Source organism: Gigantopelta aegis, chromosome 7 (assembly GCF_016097555.1).
Source record: "Gigantopelta aegis isolate Gae_Host chromosome 7, Gae_host_genome, whole genome shotgun sequence".
Lineage (NCBI taxonomy): Eukaryota > Metazoa > Mollusca > Gastropoda > Neomphalida > Peltospiridae > Gigantopelta > Gigantopelta aegis.
The window spans coordinates 37520764-37541175 of NC_054705.1; the positions used below are offsets into that span (position 1 = coordinate 37520764).

General features: G+C 35.8%; 1 protein-coding gene across 4 annotated transcripts in view; it reads left to right on the top strand.

Moving 5' to 3' along the window:
• The window catches only part of LOC121377030 (potassium channel subfamily T member 2-like), a 101304-nt gene that overhangs the window by 38865 nt on the left and 42027 nt on the right, over window positions 1-20412 (top strand). For all 4 annotated transcript variants that reach the window (XR_005958574.1, XR_005958575.1, XM_041504871.1 and 1 more), the window contains exons 6-13: window positions 6326-6400; window positions 10815-10901; window positions 13319-13422; window positions 14980-15166; window positions 16204-16368; window positions 16757-16893; window positions 18578-18641; window positions 19006-19114. Coding sequence is in view for 2 of the 4 variants with exons in the window: in XM_041504871.1 (XP_041360805.1) it covers window positions 6326-6400; window positions 10815-10901; window positions 13319-13422; window positions 14980-15166; window positions 16204-16368; window positions 16757-16893; window positions 18578-18641; window positions 19006-19114 (928 nt within the window). In the remaining 2 variants the exon portion in view is untranslated. The remainder of the gene's footprint in view (window positions 1-6325; window positions 6401-10814; window positions 10902-13318; window positions 13423-14979; window positions 15167-16203; window positions 16369-16756; window positions 16894-18577; window positions 18642-19005; window positions 19115-20412) is intronic.

A 20412-nucleotide genomic window follows, 5' to 3' on the forward strand; every position in this document is an offset into this window, starting at 1 on the left:
GGGTATATTTATGTATGTGGGTATGTGTTTGTATGGACAAGTATATTAATTTAATGGTCATTTAGACTTGTTTTTATGATTGAGTGCAAATTATGTAATTGTTTTTAATTCTCTGAAGAACATATCAACTGATACATGTGTATATTATAAATTATATGTAACAAAGTATGTGTGGAGAGGCATTAACATACATTTGCCAGTCCATTTCTTTTGAAATAAATATTGTTTAAACTATTCCAGTGGTGATATTCGTAGACTGAAAGTGACGTAACGGTTAACAGGCAAATGACACATGCACGCATAGGCGTATGGGCTCCCCATTTTGTAGAGTGGGGGCTGGTTTTTGCGAAATTAAAATGAAAATGCCCGAATATGAAAACAACATTTATTCATATTAACTTTACTGCAAAAAGCTATATGGGCAACATTTCGGGGGGGGGGAGAGGGGGGTATGCTCCCCCCGTAAAACTTGGTGTCCTGAAATGCAATTTCCTTTCATTCTACAAGTAAATGGTTGGTCTGGGATCGATCCCTGTCAGTGAGCCCATTGGGCTATGTCTCGCTCCAGCCAGTGCACCACGACTGGTATATCAAAGGCTGTGGTATGTACTACCCTGTCTGTGGGATGGTGCACATAAAAGATCCCTTGCTGCTAATCGAAAAGAGTAGCCCATGAAGTGGCGACAACGGGTTTCCTCTCTCAATATCTGTGTGGTCCTTAATCATATGTCTGACACCATATAACCGTAAATAAAATATGTTGAGTGCGTCTTTCTACAAGTAAAATTTCATCTTTGTCTTAAGATTTACTATCAATAATATTGTTTGATTCAGAAATGATTGGGGGGAGGGACTAGAGACCCCTTGCTCTGCCGTGCCTGTGGATGCAAACAAATCACTGTGCATTTTTACATGGTTTTATGTAATTTTATGGGTGGAATAATGGAAATTAATGGTAGAAAGTCTTAGAATGGCACATTTTGCCCGAATATGTCTTTCATATTTTCCGAAATTAGAGGTTTTGCTCCAGTACTGGGGGGGGGGGGGGGGGAGGCAGCTGTCCCCTCCCTTTCCCCTGTTTCATATGCTTACATGTATGTGTGTATGATCAAGAACAGTGGGGTTGTAAAGGGATGCCAAAGTATCACGTGGGTTTGTAAGGGGATGCCAATTTATCATGTGGGGTTGTAAGGGGATGCCAATTTATCATGTGGGGTTGTAAGGGGATGCCAATTTATCATGTGGGGTTGTAAGCGGATGCCAATTTATCATGTGGGGTTGTAAGGTGATGCCAATTTATCATGTGGGGTTGTAAGGGGATGCCAATGTATCATGTGGGGTTGTAAGGGGATGCCAATGTATCATGTGGGGTTGTAAGGGGATGCCAATGTATCATGTGGGGTTGTAAGGGATGCCAATTTATCATGTGGTGTTGTAAGGAGATGCCAATTTATCATGTGGGGTTGTAAGAGATGCCAATTTATCATGTGATGTTGTAAGGAGATGCCAATTTATCATGTGGGGTTGTAAGGGGATGCCAATTTATCATGTTCAGTAGTCAGTCAGCAGTGACGTGTCAGTTCAATGTTGTTCTTTTAATTATATTACATCAAAGTGTCAGAATATGCAATATAGAATTAAATCCTTTTTTAAAAATAATAACATCATAATTTCTATTTGCAAATCTGTCACCAAGACCGAATGCCCCCTTTTCAAACCCAAGTAAATCAAAAGAGTTGTGTGGGGGGTTTTAAATTTTTAAATTATTTTTTTATATATCAGGCCACTCTACACCAGAAGACCTCTGTCTATATATGTACATCTACAAATATCTCATCATCAAGCTGACTTCAACTGACTTGTTGAACATTTCATTAAAAATAAATCTCCGGCATTGCACCGTAGCCACGGTTCAACTACGTATAAGCTGTCACCCTCTGCAATCCAGTGGTCTCTGCAATACACATGTTAACAGAGTTCAGTGACCTAGTAGGAACTCACTTAATATTGGTAATATAGTCCTACATGTATTTTTAGTCGTGCCCAATGGCGAGTAGATTCAGATACTTAGTAATAAAAGTGCAGTTATTGTTTTAATATCTACTTTTAATCTGTTTCCAGTTCACAAAGTGTATTTTATTTTTAACAGTAAGGAAAAAATACATCTTGAAAAAACAAAAATTCCAATATAGTCCACGGCAAAAAAAATGCCGCTGAGAATGAAAAACTCTGTGGCAATCTCCACGGCATTGCAGATTGCCGTGGGTAATTGCAGGGGTTGATTTACGTCACATGTGTCTTGTGCGAGCTCACATAGATAAAGTGAAAACTATCTTTACAAAGAGCTTACTTATCCATTTTTGTAATGTGCCAGATCGTATCATTCTAAACAGGTTTTTCTCGATCCTTCAACATTTTTGGAAAATTTACTTCACGGACTGACATGAAATACCATGATTTATGAATAAAGGCCTGATTTCTTAAATGCCTTCAAAAAGGAGGGGCGATTATTCAAAGACATGGGCTTACTACCGATCACATACAAACCCAAGTTCAGCCAGCAAACGTTTTGCTAATGTTCGTGAACTACATGTACATGTACACATGTATATGATTGGTTCCTAACATGGCCATTTGGTTTACCGTGAAGCTACTGTGCACAAACCAGTCTAGTGGGTGGTTTTCTGCTCACTGAACTCCCCTCTGTATTCGATATAATAATCATGGGAAATGAAAGTTCAGTTTTGTGATTTTTACCAACGCACTATCGACACGGTACCGAAAACTATCATTTCCTTGAAATCCAGGGGCCTGACACGTATGCACACACACACACACACTGTACATAGGGGGGAGAGAGAGAGAGAGAGAGAGAGAGAGAGAGAGAGAGAGAGAGAGAGAGAGAGAGAGAGAGAGAGAGAGAGAGAGAGAGAGAGAGAGAGAGAGAGAGAGAGAGAGACAGAGACAGAGACAGAGGAGGGAGGGAGGGAGAGAAAGAGAGAGCAAGAGAAGGAGGGAGAGAACAGAGACAGAGGAGGGAGGGAGGGAGGGAGAGAAAGAGAGAGCAAGAGAAGGAGGGAGAGAACAAGAGAGGGAGGGAGGGAGAGAAACAGAGAGAGAGCAAGAGAGGGAGGGAGGGAAAGAGCAAGAGAGGGAGGGAAAGAGCACGAACTCCCCTCTGTACTCGATAAAATAATCATGGGAAATAAAAGTTCAGTTTTGTGATTTTACCAACGCGCTATCGACACAGTACCGAAACTATCATTTCCTTGAAATCCAGGGGCCTCACACACACACACACTGTACATAGAGGATGGAGAGAGAGAGAGAGAGAGAGAGAGAGAGAGAGAGAGAGAGAGAGAGAGAGAGAGAGAGAGAGAGAGAGAGAGAGAGAGAGAGAGAGAGAGAGAGAGAGAGAGAGAGAGAGAGAGAGAGCGGGGGGAGAGAGAGGGGGGAGAGAGAGAGACAGGGAGGGGGAGAGAGACACACACACACACACACACACACACACAGACAGACAGACAGAGATAGGGAAGGGGTTGGTGGTCAGTTGTATTTTTCTCATTTGCACAACCAATCAAAGTCTGTGAACAGCTTCGCATCCTTGGCCAAGCTTTGGTGGACGATGCTTGCTGCAGACTATGGAATTACAAAAGGGCTAAAGAGGCAGTTTGTGTTTGTAAATTTTGGTTCCCCGGCGGACGACTGAATTGTAAATTGTACTCATCCGAGCAAATGTTTACCCATCTGAGACGAGTACTTTTGGCCAGCCCTGTGTAAAATATCAGCCAGATTATGACCCTTGAGTGTGAAAACTACAACGCCTTCCCCTAAATACTAACTGAAGAATGTGGCACTTTTCATTGCTCATTTTCAAGCCCTTAGGAAAGATATCTGAAGATTGGGGGGGGGGGGGGGGGGGGGTGTTAGGGTGTGTGTGTGTGGGGGGGGGGGGTGATTGAGGGGCACAATCTCTAGTGGGAGCACATAATTAAGCCAGATTTTTATTATTTATTTAGAATAGGTAAAAAAAATAAAAACAAGGGTTTTATCAGTTATGTTTTTAGACTTTGATAATCGGCACCATTCGACAAAGGCCATGTCGGTTTTTTGCCAAATTTTGGTGTACAAAATTCCTAATCTAAATGTAAATAATTCCCATTTTTATTATTAAATAAAGATATATTTTAAAAACGATATGTAACACTTGACAAACACCATTCCCTCCCTGTAATGTTTCATAATACAAAATAGATATATTAATTTGAATAAACACATGTACATGTATAGGATTAGTCTTTTAAATTCTAACTTAGCTTAATAAGATGTTTTTGAAATGAAACTGAAAATTTACAATTTTTTTTTAAAACAATGCTGAAATTCCCAGAGTCAAAGCCATATGGGTGTGGAGTCAAATTTGAGAAATAAAACCCTGCAATCATACATCATCATCCTCAAATGGAGGTGGATCTAGGATTTTTAGAAAGGGGGTTGGGGTGGGGGGGGGGGGTAGCATCAACATGTATGTATCTTACTGAGAGGTGGGGGTAGGGGTGGGTGTTTAAAGATAATTGTTTTTTACTTGGCAGCTAAATTCCCCTCTCCCCCTGGATCCACCACTGGATAAAACAATATTGTTTGACACCAAACACTGTCACACTTAGACCCAGCCAGATGTGTTTTGGTTATTGTAATTTGTATGTGCTACTTCCATGTGTAATAAAAGCATGAATGTATTAACAACTTATCGTATAGTTGTTGTAGTGCTACAGTTGTGTTATATCTGTTGTATTATACATGTATATGTGACATAACCCCAACCCTGAAAGTTCATATGATACGGTTAACATTATTACCTTCACACTGAAGAGTTCATATGACACAGTTAACATTATTACCTTCACACTAAAGAGTTCATATATGGCATGGTTATCATTATTACCTCCACACTAAAGAGTTCATATGACAGTTAACATTATTACCTTCACACTAAAGAGTTCATATGACACAGTTAACATTATTACCTCCACACTAAAGAGTTCATACAAAACGGTAAACATTATTACCTCCACACTAAAGAGTTCATATCGGTGGGCCCATTGGGCTATTTCTTGTTCCAGCCAGTGCACCACAACTGGTATATCAAAGGCTGTGGTATGTAATACCTGGTCTGTGGGATGGTGCATATAAAAGATCCCTTGCTGCTAATCAAAAAGAGCAGCCCATGATGTGGCGACAGCGGGTTTCCTCTCTCAATATCTGTGTGGTCCTTAACCATATGTCTGACACCATATAACCGTAAATAAAATGTGTTGAGTGTGTCGTTAAATAAAACACTTCTTTCTTTCTTTCTTTACTTCCAGAATAAAGATTTTATAAGGCACAGTTAACATTATTGTCTCCATACTGAAGAGTTTATATGATACTGTTGACATAATTGTAATATTATTACCTCTAAACTAAAATGTCCATATGACACTGTTGAAATTATTTACCGGCCTCAGTGGCGTCGTGGTTAGGCCATTGGTCTACAGGCTGGTAGGTACTGGGTTTGGATTCCCAGAGTCGAGGCATGGGATTTTTAATCCAGATACCGACTCCAAACCCTGAGTGAGTGCTCCACAAGGCTGAATGGGTAGGTGTAAACCACTTGCACTGACCAGTGATCCATAACTGGTTCAACAAAGGCCATGGTTTGTGCTATCCTGCCTGTGGGAAGCGCAAATAAAAGATCCCTTGCTGCTAATCAGAAAGAGTAGCCCATGAAGTGGTGACAGCGGGTTTCCTCTCTCAATATCTGTGTGGTCCATAACCATATGTCTGACGCCATATAACCGTGGATAAAATGTGTTGAGTGTGTCGTTAAATAAAACACTTCTTTCTGTCTTTCTTTACTTCCAGAATAAAGATTTTATAAGGCACAGTTAACATTATTGTCTCCATACTGAAGAGTTCATACAACACAGTTGACATTATTGTCTCCATACTGAAGAGTTCATACAACACAGTTGACATTATTGTCTCCATACTGAAGAGTTCATACAACACAGTTGACATTATTTTCTCCATACTGAAGAGTTCATACAACACAGTTAACATTATTGTCTCCATACTGAAGAGTTCATACAACACAGTTAACATTATTGTCTCCATACTGAAGAGTTCATACAACACAGTTAACATTATTGTCTCCATACTGAAGAGTTTATATGATACTGTTGACATAATTGTAATATTATTACCTCTAAACTAAAATGTCCATATGACACTGTTGAAATTATTACATCCATGTTAAAAAGTTGAAATGTTTTTGTCAATTTTTCAGGGAACCCGGCGAGATAACATTTTGCACTTTTCCTTTCTTTTGGAGCTGTTCTGTTCATTAAGCATCATAGTAACAGTAAGTAAAGCAATGCATGTGGAATTACATCATAGTAACAGTAAGTAAAGCAATGCATGTGGAATTACATCATAGTAACAGTAAGTAAAGCAATGCATGTGGAATTACATCATAGTAACAGTAAGTAAAGCAATGCATGTGGAATTTCATCATAGTAACAGTAAGTAAAGCAATGCATGTGGAATTACATCTAAGTTTTGCATATATAGAGGATACTCCCCGAATATCTTGTGATATCATAATTTATCAGCACGAGTTGATAAAAGTATCAATCCGAGGCTTGCCAAGTATTTTTATACTTTTATCAATGAGTGCTGATAAATTATGATATCACAAGACACGAGGGGGGATGGGGGGATTTTTTTATCATCCATTATCATTTGTTTCATTTGCGAGTTGTAATCAATGTCAGTAATGTTGATTGAATGCCACTATATTTGGCAGCTGTAGACTCGTTAACTAGCAGAACAACAGTGGCGTGATGTCACTAATGATGGGTTTAGCGCTGAAACATATCAGTGACGTAACAAAAGAAGCAATATCTCCAAGGAGAATATTGCAGGAGATATTGCAAATTGTAGTGCCAGCGATATCTCCTACAAAAGACTTTAATGGATGATAAAGCTATATAGTGTACAGCAAGTATAGTTGAAATGTGATTTCAGTGATGAAAAATATTTAAGACTTCCATGCATTTGCCATATTCGGTGTATACTACCAAATCAAATCTCATAAACAACAATAGTAACATATGTGGCTAAAACTCCTACCTGCAGAATATCAATCGACATAAACACCACAGATATAAATGCTACCCACACCCCTCACCATTAAAGTGAATCAGAAAACATTTGGGGTCAAGATGCTCATTTCAGAGATAATGGATAGTGTCTATGACTACCCTACTTCCACACAAAATTGAGTACTTTTTTTTTTTGGACAGGTACCCCATACGTGTTTCAAACACAAGGCTACTTGACACTGATACTATAGATGAAATAAAATTGCATACATTTTTTGCCCGGATGAAAGTTTTTTTTTTTATGGCCAACACACTCACATTTATCACCAATCACAGGACTTGTGGTATTCACTGCTCTATCAAAAGTTGGGTGCACCTCGATCTTTGACCCAGCTGCAATTTATTTGTTTCAGTACTACATGTAATGGTTTCTGAGATTTTGTTAGCATAATTTGTTACCACTAGCTGCATATATTGCTATTTTCTGAATTGGGCCTACATAAAATTATGCATGTATTGGTGATGGGTTTATTTTACATGATAAATAGGACGGGACATAACCCAGTGGTAAAGTGCTCTCTTGTTGTGCGGTCGGTCTGGAATCGATCCCCATCGGTGGGCCCATTGGGCTATTTCTCACTTCATCCAATGCACCACAACTGGTATATCAAAGGCTGTGGTATGTGCTATCCTGTCTGTGGGATAGTGCATATAAAAGATCCCTTGCTACTAATGGGAAAAATGTGGCGGGTTTCCTCTCTAAGATCGACTATATGTCCAAATTACCAAATGTTTGACATCCAGTAGCCGATGATTAATAAATCGATGTGCTCTAGTGGTGTTGTCGTTAAACAAAACAAACTGTACTTTACATCATAAATAATTTCATTTTAAAAAATGTAATACAAATTAACTGAATTAAATGTGTGTATTTTAAATAGGGTCAATCAATCAATAAGACAGTCAATTAGTTAGTGTCATTCATAATATAATGGTAGGGATAGTTTGATATAAAGAGACTTCAGCTTTTTTTATTTTAAATTAGAATTTTGTTAAATTAATGTAGGTGTGTTAATATTTGTCATTAATTAATGTAGAAGTGTTAGTATTTGTCACTAAGTCTTTAATTAATGTAGAAGTATTAATATATGTCACTAAATCTTTAATGAATGTAGAAGTGTTAATATTTGTCACTAAATCTTTAATTAATGTAGAAGTGTTAATATATGTCACTAAATCTTTAATGAATGTAGAAGTGTTAATATTTGTCACTAAATCTTTAATTAATGTAGAAGTGTTAATATTTGTCAGTAAATCTTTAATTAATGTAGAAGTGTTAATATTTGTCACTAAGTCTTTAATTAATGTAGAAGTGTTAATATTTGTCACTAAGTCTTTAATTAATGTAGAAGTGTCTTTAATTAATGTAGAAGTGTTAGTATTTGTCACTAAATCTTAAATTAATGTAGAAGTGTTAGTATTTGTCACTAAATCTTTAATTAATGTAGGAGTGTTAGTATTTGTCACTAAATCTTTAATTAATGTAGGAGTGTTAGTATTTGTCACTAAATCTTTAATTAATGTAGAAGTGTTAGTATTTGTCACTAAATCTTTAATTAATGTAGAAGTGTTAGTATTTGTCACTAAGTCTTTGATTAATGTAGAAGTATTAATATTTGTCACTAAGTCTTTGATTAATGTAGAAGTGTTAATATTTGTCACTAAATCTTTGATTAATGTAGAAGTGTTAGTATTTGTCACTAAATCTTTAATTAATGTAGAAGTGTTAGTATTTGTCAGTAAATCTTTAATTAATGTAGAAGTGTTAATATATGTCACTAAATCTTTAATTAATGTAGGTGTGTTAGTATTTGTCACTAAATCTTAAATTAATGTAGAAGTGTTAATATTTGTCACTAAATCTTTAATTAATGTAGAAGTGTTAATATATGTCACTAAATCTTTAATTAATGTAGAAGTGTTAATATTTGTCACTAAGTCTTTAATTAATGTAAAAGTGTTAGTATTTGTCAGTAAATCTTTAGTTAATGTAGAAGTGTTAATATATGTCACTAAATCTTTAATTAATGTAGAAGTGTTAATATATGTCAGTAAATCTTTAATTAATGTAGAAGTGTTAGTATTTGTCAGTAAATCTTTAATTAATGTAGAAGTGTTAATATTTGTCACTAAATCTTAAATTAATGTAGAAGTGTTAGTATTTGTCACTAAATCTTTAATTAATGTAGAAGTGTTAATATTTGTCACTAAATCTTTAATTAATGTAGAAGTGTTAATATTTGTCACTAAGTCTTTGATTAATGTAGAAGTGTTAATATATGTCACTAAATCTTTAATTAATGTAGAAGTGTTAATATTTGTCACTAAATCTTTAATTAATGTAGAAGTGTTAGTATATGTCACTAAGTCTTTAATTAATGTAGAAGTGTTAGTATATGTCACTAAATCTTTAATTAATGTAGAAGTGTTAGTATTTGTCACTAAATCTTTAATTAATGTAGAAGTGTTAATATTTGTCACTAAATCTTTAATTAATGTAGAAGTGTTAATATTTGTCACTAAATCTTTAATTAATGTAGAAGTGTTAATATTTGTCACTAAATCTTTAATTAATGTAGAAGTGTTAATATTTGTCACTAAATCTTAAATTAATGTAGAAGTGTTAATATATGTCACTAAATCTTTAATTAATGTAGAAGTGTTAATATTTGTCACTAAATCTTTAATTAATGTAGAAGTGTTAGTATTTGTCACTAAATCTTTAATTAATGTAGAAGTGTTAATATTTGTCACTAAATCTTTAATTAATGTAGAAGTGTTAATATTTGTCACTAAGTCTTAAATTAATGTAGAAGTGTTAATATTTGTCACTAAGTCTTAAATTAATGTAGAAGTGTTAATATTTGTCACTAAATCTTTAATTAATGTAGAAGTGTTAATATTTGTCACTAAGTCTTTAATTAATGTAGAAGTGTTAATATTTGTCACTAAATCTTAAATTAATGTAGAAGTGCTAGTATTTCACATTATTTTGGCATTTACCATAGTTTGAGACCCAATAGCCGATGTATTTTTTGTGCTGGGGTGTCGTTAAACATTCATTCATTTATTCATTCATTCTAGTATTTTTGATGAAATCTTTAATTGATGTAGAAATGTTGAATATTTATTTAATTAATACATGTGTATAGAAATTTTAATATGCTCAATTAAATAATTATTTAATGAATATAGAAATGTTAGTACATTGTATATATTTGATTAAATCTTTATTTAGTAATTAATGTACAAATGTTAATATGCTCGATTTAATTGTTGTCTAATTAATGTAAAAATATTACTCAGTATATGAAGGGTTCAAGCGCAAAAACCGATAAATGCCATTTTATAAAAAAACTGACTTCTCCTATTATTACTCAGTTCAAGGTGTTATATTCTGAATTTCATACTAGTTTTTGTTTAAATTCTGTTCTTTATTTACTTTACTTATTTCAACTTAAGATCACCCATTGTGGACTTGATATGTTTTACATAGAAAGCATAACAAAAAAAACTCATTTTGCTGAAAATTACTAAAATGGATTTATCTGTTTTTGCATAGATCTGAACTCTTCATATGTTTGATATTTAATCTTGTGTAATTTCCATCAGGCCTTCTATCCAGTAATACTCCGCCATATCTTTGTTCCGACGTTCATCCGGTGCTGGTTGGCGAAGAGAGCTTTACAGAAAATCCTAGTGAGTGACAGTAGGCCTATATAGGCAAAATAATTGAGGGCAATAAATATACAGAACTTCACATACATTGTTTCACTTCCTGTTTATTGCACAAGTTTATTTTACGCAAGAATGTATACCACAAGGTATGTTCTTGCACAAAATAAATGAAACAATGTATGTGAAGTTCTGTATTTATTACATACCTTCTTTTATGTTTTACAATTATGTTTTTTTAATTTAACGTCATAACAACACTTTTATTTAATTTTTTACATCATTTTACATAATTTAATGTCATAACTACACTTTCTTAAATCTGTTAATCAATCCACTTTTCATAGATTTAGGCTACTTAATGTTAAGAATCATACTCTTCAGCAATCTTGTGTAATGTTTTTCAAATATGATAATTTGTAAATAAAAGGCACTAATGCCAATAAAAACAAAAAGGGAATTCCCCATTTACAAGTTCTGGCCCAGATTACACATATGTGTGATACAAGACAAATTTATCACACGGTTTGAAAGTGTCTTTATCACTATATAGTAAGATTGATAGGTATGTAATAAATGTTGTTACTGTTTCTGTGCTACAGAAGACTTGTTTTTTAAAATTCCTAAGGGGTTTGATCTCAGGCAAGCTTGCAGAAAATTATGCAGGAGAATCTAGACTATAATGAGATCAATTTGTAGGGGAGTTCAGATTGTGCTCCTCCAAAATATATATTTCAACATTGAAGTGTAACTTAACCTAACAGTGAAATTACTTTTGATTTCGGGAAAATAAAATAAAGAAAAAGTGCATTCTTTTCATTATTTTTCTCGTTCTAACCAGTGTACCACAATTAGTCAAAGGACATTGTATGTGCTGTCCTGTTTGTGGGAAAATGCATATAAAAGATCCCTTGCTGCATTAGGAAAAATGTAGTGGGTTTCTTCTGATGACTATGTGTCAGAATTACAAATTTTTTGACATCCAGTAGCTGATGATTCATAAATCAGTGTGCTCTAGTGGTGTCATTAAACAAAACAAACTCCTAAACTAATTTTTATTTTTTATTATTTTTTTATTTTTTTAAAAATAAATTTTATTTCATTTGTTTCAAACAGAAATAAACTACTGAAACTGTTTTCTCCTTTACCATTGAAGAAATAGTTCACAGTATAGTGTATGGGTAGAAATTCCAAGAATTTTTATTAATTTCCTTTAATTATATTATACTGGTTAAAGTTAACCTTTAGACTACTGGATTGATTTTTGACAAAAACTGTTTTGACTCACATATATTCATCAGTGGCATAGGAAGGTGCCAAAAAGTGTGGGGAGGCACACTTTTATATTTACACACTTTTACACTATTATAAAGCAAATATAAAGCAAAATATCTGAAAAGTGGTGGTGGGGGTACATGCCCTCTTGCCCCCCCCCCCCCCCCCATTTCCTACGCCAGTGTTCATTACAACATTGGTTCAGATGTAGCAACAGGACTTTGTTTATTTCTCGATGAATGTAGAAATTACGTTGTCAGGGAACGTCATACCTGACGGCGTCATTTTATATTGGTAATTTTTCTTACTGAGCGTTATTATTTTAACCAAAAAAATAATTCAAAATAAAATATGAACTTTTAATGTTATTATTAGTAAGTATCTTTCAAATTTAATTATAAGTATCCTCTGGGTTTTTTTTTTACGTTCATCTGGGTATGAACACAAAACATCAACCACAAACTTACGTGAGAACGGCTTCGCCGATTCGCACAGTTTGCAGATGATTTTTCTTGTTTTACCCTAATGAATGTAAAAGAAATAACAGACAATCCTTAAGTAAATACACAAAATAAAGTTTCTATTTTAATTAGTATTATTTTCGTGTGTCTTTCTCATTTTTATGATATTTTAGATCAGTTAAAATTAGGCAAAAAATCCAAAAAGTTGTGGTTACTTCCGTGCATTTGTGGCCAGCTATCCAGTATTTATGTTCATTATCCCCAATAACAGTGGTTTTCTGACCAGTGTTAAAAAAAAACCCAACTACAATTCATATTCTAATATTTGGTGATTTTCAAATAAGCTGTTACAATCAGCGATCGATACCTGAAAATTACTGTGACATGCCGTCATTGTTGTCAAGTAAAAATACTTGCCAGAAACCACTTTGAACTCGAAATTCCAAGGTATATTTTCCATTGAAAAATAAAAAACTAAAGCTGCCATAGTGTCAGTAAGTGTTTCCTGTTTTGTATTATTTTATTTCCGGTGAGTGTCATGTGCAAAGCGGCGGGAAATATGAATTGGGGAATACATTGTATACAGTATACAGTATGTCGGCTGGCGTGATATCAGGCGAGATATCACGCCTGTAGGATAGTCAGAAGGTTAAGCTATAGTGACACATGACTAAACTATAACACTTTTTTTTCTTTCTTTTTCAGAATGACCTGCACCTCACCAAGCAGCGTTTTCAGACGATCTCCGTAATTCTGTCACAGCAGATGTTGTTACTCAATGTTACTCTGTTCTGTCTCATCTTCACAACGTAAGTCTGAGTTGAGTTGTTACTCAGTGTTACTCTGTTCTGTCTCATCTTCACAACGTAAGTCTGAGTTGAGTTGTTACTCAGTGTTACTCTGTTCTGTCTCATCTTCACAACGTAAGTCTGAGTTGAGTTTTTACTCAGTGTTACTCTGTTCTGTCTCATCTTCACAACGTAAGTCTGAGTTGAGTTGTTACTCAGTGTTACCTTCTATGTAAGTCTGAGTTGAGTTGTTACTCAGTGTTACCCTGTTCTGTCAACGTAAGTCTGAGTTGAGTTGTTACTCTTCAACGTAAGTCTGAGTTGAGTAAGTTACTCTGTTCTGTCTCATCTTCACAACGTAAGTCTGAGTTGAGTTGTTACTCAGTGTTACCCTGTTCTGTCTCATCTTCACAACGTAAGTCTGAGTTGAGTTGTTACTCAATGTTACCCTGTTCTGTCTCATCTTCACAACGTAAGTCTGAGTTGAGTTGTTACTCAATGTTACCTTGTTCTGTCGCATCTTCACTACGTAAGTCTGAGTTGAGCTGTTACTCAGTGTTAACCTGTTCTGTCTCATCTTCACTACATGAGTTGTTGCTCAATGTTACTCTGTTCTGTCTCATCTTCACAATGTAAGTCTTGAGTTGAGTTGTTACTGAATGTTACCCTGTTCAGTCTCGTCTTCACTACATAAGTCTGAGTTGAGTTCTTACTCAATCTTACTGTGTTCTGCCTCATCTTCACTATGTAAGTCTGAGTTGAGTTGTTACTCAATGTTACACTGTTCTGTCTCATCTTCACAACATAGGGTTTAGTTGAGTTGTTACTCAATAAATGTCTAAATTACTACTTTTTACTAATTTTACAGTAGACTTATGTGGTATACACCATGTAGAGTATAAACGTTACCAAACATTACTTGTTTAATGTATTTTCAGGGTGCGAGGAATATAGCAATTACAGCGTGGGTTACTGTTTTAATGTATTTTCAGGGTGTGTGGGATCCAATATAGGTTACTATTTTAATGTATTTTCAGGGTGTGTGGGATCCAATATAGGTTACTATTTTAATGTATTTTCAAGGTGTGTGGGATCCAACATAGGTTACTACATGTATTTTAATGTATTTTCAGGGTGTGTGCATGGGATCCAATATAGGTTACTATTTTAATGTATCTTCAGGGTGTGTGGGATACAGCACATCCAGCATGGGTTACTATTTTGATGTATTTTCAGTGTGTGTGGGATACAGCATGGGTTACTATTTTAATGTATTACCGGGTGTATAACAGAGATCATGGGTTACTATTTTAATTATTTTCAGAGTGTGTGGGATACAGCATGGATTATTATTTTAATGTATTTTCAGTGTGTATGTGTGATACACCATATACTGCATGGGTTACTATTTTAATGTATTTTCAGTGTGTATGTGTGATACACCAAGTACCACATGGGTTACTATTTCAATGTATTTCTATGTATATGTGTGATACATCATATACCACATGGGTTACTATTTTAATTTATTTCTGTGTAACTTGTAATACACCATATACAATTAATGTATTTTTTCAGTGTGTGTGGGATCCAGCACATCCAGCGCGGCAGTGACACGACGTCGCTCAGTCTGTTCGAGTCAGTCTACTTTGTGATCGTGACGTTCTCCACTGTTGGATACGGAGATATCTCACCGGACATCTGGCTCGGACAGCTCTTCATGTTTGTCATGATCTGTGTGGCCTTCGCCTTCATACCCAGACAGGTATAGTGTGACCTTTACCTTCATTTCTAGATGGGTAGAGTGTGACCGTGACCTTCATTCTTAGACAGATATAATGTGACCTTGACCTTCATTCTTGGAAGGATATAGTTTGACCTTGAGCTTCATTATTAGACAAATGTAGTGTGACCTTGACCTTCACTCTTAGACATAGTGTGACCATTATTCTTAGACAGATGGTGTGACCTTGACCTTCATTATAAGAATGTATAATGTGACCTTGACCTTCATTCTTAGCCTGATATAGTGTGACCTTGACCTTCATTCTTAAACATGTATAATGTGACCTTGACTTTCATCCCCAGATAGATATACATGTAGTTTGGCCATGGCCATCATCCTGAGACGGGTATAGAGTGACCTTCACATTCATCCCCGGACATCCAGTAGCCATTAAATATTTAACAAACTTTTAACAGACAAGTATACTGTGACCATAACCTTGACCTTGTGGCCTTCACATTCATACCCTGACTCGAGTTGTAGGATTGAACCACCCCTATGGACACATTGTGTTTTTTTCTCCACCCAACCATTGACCCATCACTAGTATATCAAAGATCATGGTATGTGCTGTCCATTCTTGGAATGTGCATATTAAAAATTGGTTTCTGCTAGTGGAAAAATGCAGTGGGTTTTCCCCATGAAGACTGTGTAAAATTACTGAATGTTTGACATCCATTGATTAATACATCAATGTGCTCTATTGGTTTCGCTAAACAAAACAAACTGAACTTTTCAATAGCCGATGTTGAATAAATCTATGTGCTCTAGTGGTGTCGTTAAACGAAAGAAAGAAAGAAATGTTTTATTTAACGACGCACTCAACACATTTTATTTATGGTTATTTGGTATCAGACATATGGTAAAGGACCACACATATATTGAGAGAGGAAACCCGCTGTCGCCACTTCATGGGCTACTCTTTTCGATTAGCAGCAAGGGATCTTTTATATGCACCATCCCACAGACAGGGTAGCACATACCATGTTAAACAAACCAAACATTATTGATTTCAGCTGGAGCAGATTGCGACGACGTGGATCCAGCGGAAGCGGTCTGGTGGTGAGTTCAGCCGCAGGAAGTCCCGCCGTAACAAGCACGTGGTTGTGTGTTCAACCGTCTTCACCACCGAGACCATCATGAACTTCCTCAACGAGTTCTACGCACATCCCAAGTTAGAGGTGCGTTGCCACGGAAACACTTCCTGATACTCTGTTAATGGTGCTTATTTATACTGGGGGATGGGCGGGGTTATTATGCCTTTTAATGGTTTATTCCTTTATTCATTTACACTTTCTGACATGCTTATATCCAATTGAGGTTCAAGCACGCTGTCCTGGACACTAACCTCGGCTGTCTGGGCTATCTGACCAGGACAGTGGGTTGGTTGTTAGTTGTTAGTAAAAGAGAATTCGTTGTAGTGGTTTTACATCTACGAATTGTTACCAATAGCTGCATATTTTACATCTACGAATTGTTACCAATAGCTGCATATTTTGCTATTGTCTACGTGCTCTAGTGGTGTCGTAAAACAAAACAAACGTTTTTTTCTTCTGGTTAATGTTTTAGGAACACACAGTCGTGCTGCTGAGTTCCCAGGAGCTGGACACGAGGATGCAGATGATATTCAAGGACCCTAAGTGGGCAAACAGAGTCGTGTACATCCGCGGGTCGGTCCTCAAAGACATCGACCTCAAGAGATGCAGGTGAATATTGTTTTTATATAGTCTCTTAGGTGTACATCCACAGGTCAGTCCTCAAAGACATCTACCTCAAGAGATGCAGGTGAATATTATTTTTATATAGTCTCTTATCTACGAGTCATGTACATCCGTGGGTCAGTCTTCAACGATATCGACCTCAAGAGATGCAGGTGAATATTGTTTTTATATAGTCTCTCATCTACAAGTTGTGTACATCCGCAGGTCAGTCCTCAAAGACATCAACCTCAAGAGATGCAGGTGAATATTGTTTATGTAGTCTCTTACCAATGAGCGATTTATACCTGTGGGTCAGTCCTCAAAGACAACAACCTCAAGATATGCAGGTGAATATTGTTTATATATATCTTACCAATGAGCGATTTATATCCGTGGGTCGGTCCTCAAAGACATCAACCTCAAGAGATGCAGGTGAATATTTTTTTTATATAGTCTCTTAGGTGTACATCCGCAGGTCGGTCCTCAAAGACATCAGCCTCAAGATATGCAGGTGAATATTGTTTTTATATAGTCTCTTATAGGTATTTTATGTTTCCTGTGTCATCTGTTACCTATGTACAATGGGCGGAACATAGCTCAATGGTTCAGCGCTTGCCTGATGTGCGAATGATCTAGGATCGATTCCCATCAGTGGGCCCATTAGGCTATTTCTCTTTCCAGCCTGGTGTACTATCCTGTCTGTGGGATGGTGCATATAAAAGATCCCTTGCTGCTAATTGAAAAGAGTAGCCCATGAAGTGGCAACAGCGGGTTTCCTCTTTCAATATCTGTGTGGTCCTTAACCATGTCTGACAGCATATAACCGTAAATAAAATGTGTGGAGTGCATCATTAAATAAAACATTTCTTTCTTTCTTTCCATATATATAACCGTAAATAAAATGTGTTGAGTGCATCATTAAATAAAAAAATGTCTTCCTTCCTTCCTTTCTTCCTATGTAAAATTTGCTAGCTCTGTTAGTTTCTAATCTACAGGTATAACCTGTCAGTTAAGTTAAGTTTCTAATCTATGTTTAATACATGTATTTAACTGTTTGGTTTTTTGTATAACAAGTACCTGATCTATGTTTAATATTTAACTGTTTGGTTTTATTTGCAAACTTGTTCATTCTGCCAATTTATTTTTAATCTCCATTTAGCATTCACTTCTTATGTTAGTTTTTAATCTACATTAAATTTTACAGTCTGCTATGTTACTTTTTAATTTTACATTAAAAATGTACAAGTTATCTTTAACTTAGGTTTTAATGTACAAATTTTACAATCTACTAATTATACTAGTTTCTTGTGTTACAATATATTATACTAATTACATTAGTTTCTAAACTGGTCAGTTGTAGCACTAACACAGCTGTATCAATCTGTTGTAACACTAACACAGCTGTATCAATCTGTTGTAACACTAACACAGCTATATCAATCTGTTGTAACACTAACACAGCTATATCGATCTGTTGTAACACTAACACAGCTGTATCAATATGTTGTAACACTAACACAACTATATCAATCTGTTGTAACACTAACACAGCTATATCAATCTGTTGTAACACTAACACAGTTGTATCAATCTGTTGTAACACTAACACAGCTATATCGATCTGTTGTAACACTAACACAGCTATACCAATCTGTTGTAACACTAACACAGCTATATCAATCTGTTTCAGAATCAGTGACGCAGATGCGTGTTTCTTCTTGGGTGACAAACAGTGTGCTAATAGTGATAGAGCGGTGAGATTATACTTCAGTCATCATCATTGTTGTCATCATCATCATCATCATCATCATCATCATCATCATCGTTGTCATCATCATCGTCATTATCATCATTGTCATCATCGTCATCATCACCATCATCATCATCATCATCATCATCATCATCACCATTATCATTACCACCATCTTTCATTCGTTCACTCACTCACTCGCTCACAAACTCACTCATCCACTCACTCACTCGCCCACCCACCCAGAACCCACTGACTGACTGACTGACTGACTCACTGGATCACTCAATCACTCACTCACTCATTCACTCACTCACCCACTCACTCACCCAAACTCACTAACTCACTCACTGTTCTCTAATGACTAGGATCAACATTCCATTCTGCGGTCGTGGGCTGTGAAGGATTTCGCTCCCAAGTGTCAGCAGTACATCCAGCTGTTTAAAACAGAGAACAAGATGCACGTCAAGTTTGCAGGTTAGAACACACCATTCATGCTGTCTTACACTATAGAACAGACCAGCCGTGTTGACTTGTACTATAGAACATTATTATGTTAGAATAGACCAATTGTAGTGACTTGCACTATAGAACATTAATATGTTAGAACAGACCAATCGTGCTGTGTTACACTGTAGAACATTATTATATTAGAACAGACCATTTGTAATGACTTACACTATAGAACAGACCAACTATAGTGACTTACACTATGTAACATTATTATGTTAGAATTAGACCAATTGTGGTGATTTACACTATAGAACATTCTTGTGTAGAACAGACCAACTGTGCTGTGTTATGCTATAGAACATTATTATGTTAGAACAGACCAATCATGCTGTGTTATACTATAGAACATTATTATGTTGGAACAGACCAACTGTGGTGACTTGCACAATAAAATGTTTTTGTGACCTCATTTGACAAATATTATTTACACAAACATGTACATTTATGGTTCACATGCATTTGTAATAATCTTTATAGTTAAATATAATATAGTCTGTTGTTTAATTCGCGAAGGTGGATAACTTTTTCCAATTTGAATGTAGCAATGTAAACTCTTCATTGCTGTTTGTGTCTGGGTTTGTTCAGAATTTAAGTGTAAGCTGTACATTAAAGCTGCACGCCCTAGTTCCATCCAGCGAAAATAAATTAGAATTTGGTTAATCTACAAACCTGTAACACACTTAGATCACGTTTTCATCAAATGGAGTGAAAAAGCAGGTTTTATATCGATAAATACCATGGGAATCCCCATGTCCCAGTTGCTTGAAATAATTTTGAAAGTTAGTATTCTGATGTCACCGGTAGATGTCGCTCGAAGCACAACAATGCCTACGTCACAACAAATTTCACAGAGTGCGCACAGACTTGGGGTGCGTTCCTTTCACCTCTCCTGGACATGTTCCAACTGTTCTGTCCTGGTTGTATCCCCTATCCAGATATCGTAAGACTTAGCAAAATTATTGGTTTTAAGGGTTTATAACGTTTTGTATTGAGATACTTACTTGTCTGAACTTTATTGTTACTGAAAATGTTCACGAACTGTGAAGAAAAATCTCACAAATGAACAACAAGCAAACGACAACAAATCGGATGTTGATTACGCGAACCGTGCATGAGAAAACAAACCGAACCAAAATGATAACGGTCACGTGGTATACCAACGTCTGTGATGTTTACACAGGAAGATTCCCTCTAAAAATAGATTGGACCTCTCTTGCTTAACGTTTTTTTTCTCGAGTGCATGCAGATTTTTAAAAAATACA